Genomic DNA, 3,998 nt, shown 5'->3' with positions numbered 1-3,998 from the left:
CAAACAACTAACAAATTCAAAAAAATTCATTTTCAAAATCAAAGCTTTGAATGGTTTTCAATGTTGGACTTCTACTTTTTAATTTTCTTATATTGCAAGCAGGTGACACAAGAGGAGAAACAGAAAATACACGGCCCCTTGAAGCATGTGTAGAAGCTGTGAGAAGAAGAGAGAGTGAAAGCAATGGTTGTGAGAACAAAGAATTAACTTCATAGCTTTTAGAAGCAATAGTTGTAAGAACACAAATTTTGAATTTGCAAGTGATTTCAAAATATGTACAATGTGGGTTAGGTGGGGTAAAACTTAAAAACGTGGGTCATTTTTGTTATGGTGTGAAGTCACATGTATTTTCTTGTAATTCTTCATTAGTAAGGTGATAAAATACAAAAAATAAATATACAATATTAAAAAAATCTAAGCAAAAAAGGAACTTTTTCAATGGGTATAGTTGAAATTCATTGAAAACATATAGATAAGTCAAAAAATTTGTAATTAAATCGAGTTCAAAAAATTCTTTTGCGACACATGTATCAAACATGTATCACACATATATCCCATACACAGGTATACATGGATATTCATGTGATACACAATTGATATAAATATGATATATATGTGATACATAAATGATACACAATGTGATACACATATCATTTTTTTCATGTTGAGTTTTTACTTCGAATTTTCAATGCAAACCACCTCAAAACTTCACCAAATCATCCCAAAACTGAAATTCAAGTTCCTTAAGATGTACCCAATCTATTCTAATAACAGTCACTCAAAAAAATTGATATTTTTTTGCTACAAATAGCTAATTAGCTAATATTAGTAATATTCTATGAATTGACCAATTTTTATATTGAGATACTTATAAATGGACATAACTGGTCATTTTCCTTTTTGATTCTTTCCCAAAGCATGCATTTGGAAGCTCAATCGCGGGGCCCGGTGTAGATGGGTATTTAAGACCTGCATATTATTGGGTAATTTATGTTATTCAATTGTATGGCCCATGTCCTCTTAGGACTTATCGTTGTCAAGATAAATGTAGCTATCAGTATTATATAACCGTTTTACAAACGTATCTAACTTTGATGTCACTATTCCCTTATGCAGCCTAAGATTCATCCTTTGATGGGTGATCAAAATTAACTCTCTGATTGTATTGTTTGTTAAGATTTGATTGAGAAGGAGACTTATTGTTGGCACTTGCATGGAAAGAAGCCATATCAGAACCAAAATGAGTAGTATGAATGACTTGTCTTTGTTTTTTATCTTGTAAAAGAATGTTATAGACATTGTCAAGTGAAGACAGTGGATTCATGAGTTGAATGTTGCTCTTAACATTAACATATGTCTCGTTCAACCCCATTAGAAATTGATGCACTCAATTTTCTTCTTCTTCCTGATCCAGACCAGGCTTTGCAGCACAATTATAATTTTTTGCATGATTGGAAGACATGACTGTCAGTTCATCCCAAAGCCTCTTTAACTTGTTAAAATAAGATACAATATCAAGAGCCCCTTGACATGTAAGCCAACTCCCTCTTAATTTCGAATTTCTTAGTTCCATTAATTGTTCCATACCTAATATTTAATTGCCTCCAAATACTCTCAGCAGTCTCTGAATATTGAACACTTTCTGCAATCTCAGCGGACAAGGAGCTTGTCAACCAGGAAATTACCATGTTGTTCACCCTATCCCATTGTTTGCACTCAGGTGAATTAATAGGAGACCTAGGGAGAGTTCCATCGATAAAAGCTATTTTATTTCTAGCTGAAAGAGACACGATAATGCTCCTTTTCCAACCTCCAAATCCAGTATCGGAGAAAGGAACACCAACCAGTGATGTACCAGGGACATCACTAGGATGAAGGAACAGATAACTTGAAGCACGAGGAGTGAATTCAGGCTCATTACCAGTAGTACCAACCATTTTTGTGAATTAATACCAACAATATATTTCAACTGTTACTAATATATTCTATGTTGCAACAATAGAATATGAGTATCATTCTATGTTGTAACAATATATTTTAACTGTTACTAATACATTATTTTTGGTATACTATATGTTAAAATAAGTTGTTTACTGATAATTAATATAGAAAAAAATAAAAATATACTATATCAGTTATCTTTTTTATTAATATAGTAAAAAAAATAGAAAATAAGAGCCAAAATGGGTGAAAGAATTAAACATATTAGCGTTTCAACCAAAACCTTGAGGTCTTCAATTCCAATTGCAGCCAGGACGGAGAATAAATCTATTAAAGATAGAGGAAGAAATGAATTGCGGAGAAGCAATTTCTCTCTGTAAAAATATCCGTGGTACAAAATTCTTCATGTTTGATTGGTGTTTGATCATGTGTCTCCTTATTAAACTTTTATTTATATTTACCGGCTTCTTACATTAATTTTTTGCAGAGTATCACAGAAATCCAATTCCTTTGCCTGTAGTCTTTCAATGAAAAATAGTGCATGTTATGTCATCAGAAAAGCCACCTTCCTTTCATTTAACATTGATTATTTCATTGTCTTTTTGCAGGGCAAGATGTCTTCAGCTCTTGATTGTCGAACGATTCTTCTGTTTGTCCAAAGTCTATTAGGAGATTCGAGATTTTTCTGCGCCGCCTTCCCTTCGTTGTTTATTTAATATTTTTACCTTATCCTAACTGTAATTTCTTTTGCAGAACAAAATATTGAGAGCCCTCTTAATAGCCTGTTGCAACACCTTTGGAAGAACAAGGAAGGTAGCACTTATTCTATTCAAGTAAAGTCTATATCTATTTTCTTCTCCATCACTTAAATCTAATAGAGGCATTTGTCTGTTTGTATAGAACCTTAACATTTTCACAAACTACAGAATCAAAATCATGTGCATGTGCTTAAAAGTTCACTTGAAGTATTTGTATGGCTTAAGCTTAGGATTGGAATGAAATTCATAAAGATTGTCGAAGCGTCCAATTTGGTATAGAAAGATGGTAAAGAAGCATTTTTTAGCTGGAGAAGCAATTGATAGTTAACTAATAGCCGGTTTGTCCAAGCTTCTTTTTTGGCCAAAAGGGTTTTTTTTTTTTTGCCAAAAATTGAGGTGTTTGGCCAAACTTTTGGAAGGAAAAAAGTGCTTTTGAGGAGAAGCAGAAAAATGTAGTTTCTCTCTAAAAGTACTTTTTTTGAGAAACACTTTTGAGAAAAATACACTTAGAAGCAGTTTTTTAAAGTTTGGTCAAACACTAATTGTTGCTCAGAAGTGTTTTTCAAACTAATTAGTCAAACACAAACTGCTTCTCACCAAAAGTACTTTTGAGAAAAACGCTTCTCAAAATAAGGTGATTTTTGCAGCTTGGCCAAACGGGCTATAAGTCCCTCAATATCTTGGTATAGGCTTCAAGTGCAAGCGAAAATAAGTAGGAATTAGGTAGTTGAGAACTTCCTAGGATTTGACTTAATATATGGATAGGTACAAGAGAACCTTGGGTTGTTTTCTTTTCATGTTTCCTTGGTTATAAGCAAAAAAGTGTGAATCATGACCTAATGTAATTTGCTAGGATGCTGCGGCAAGCAAAGAGATCGAGAACATAGCTTTTTCAGCAAGATGTGGAGTTTATTGATGTGAAGAGCATGCCTTCTATTATACTCTTACCCACAGTTCTATTTAATTTAATAGTTTATCCAAGAGTTATTTAATGAATCGGTTTGGATAGATATCACAAATGATGAAGCAATTTCTTTCATATGTCTGTCATCAAAGCTTGCTTTTGTAATCCATATTTGTATACTTATTTTTTAACTTGAAGTAGTTGTATGACCATATCTTTGTTCAGTGCAAGTAGCTCTTTATTTGCTTTTTCAAATGTAATGTCCTCTTTCTTAGAAGCATTTTTGGAAGTAACAAATGTTACTTTGAGTAGTTTCAAATCTGATTTAACTTGAAATGATTTTTTTGAAGGGAAACTTGCACAAATGTCCCAAATAAGTTTCAACTTATCAACCT

The 3,998-nt window shown here is 32.6% G+C and overlaps 1 protein-coding gene across 1 annotated transcript; it reads right to left on the bottom strand.

The window, feature by feature from the left end:
• Positions 1-1,514: 1,514 nt before the first annotated feature.
• Positions 1,515-1,937, bottom strand: LOC142162462 (uncharacterized). Its single transcript, XM_075218827.1, has one exon. The coding sequence runs from the start codon at positions 1,935-1,937 to the stop codon at positions 1,515-1,517; it is 423 nt and encodes a 140-aa protein (XP_075074928.1).
• Between the last annotated feature and the right edge of the window lie 2,061 nt (positions 1,938-3,998).

The sequence above is a fragment of the Nicotiana tabacum genome, chromosome 7 (assembly GCF_000715075.1).
Source record: "Nicotiana tabacum cultivar K326 chromosome 7, ASM71507v2, whole genome shotgun sequence".
NCBI classification, from domain to species: Eukaryota; Viridiplantae; Streptophyta; class Magnoliopsida; order Solanales; family Solanaceae; genus Nicotiana; species Nicotiana tabacum.
This window is presented reverse-complemented; position numbering and strand designations above follow the sequence as displayed.

Bases quoted from the DNA above. Each gene is read 5' to 3' on its own strand.
- LOC142162462 (XM_075218827.1), bottom strand. From the start codon at position 1,937: ATGGTTGGTACTACTGGTAATGAGCCTGAATTCACTCCTCGTGCTTCA.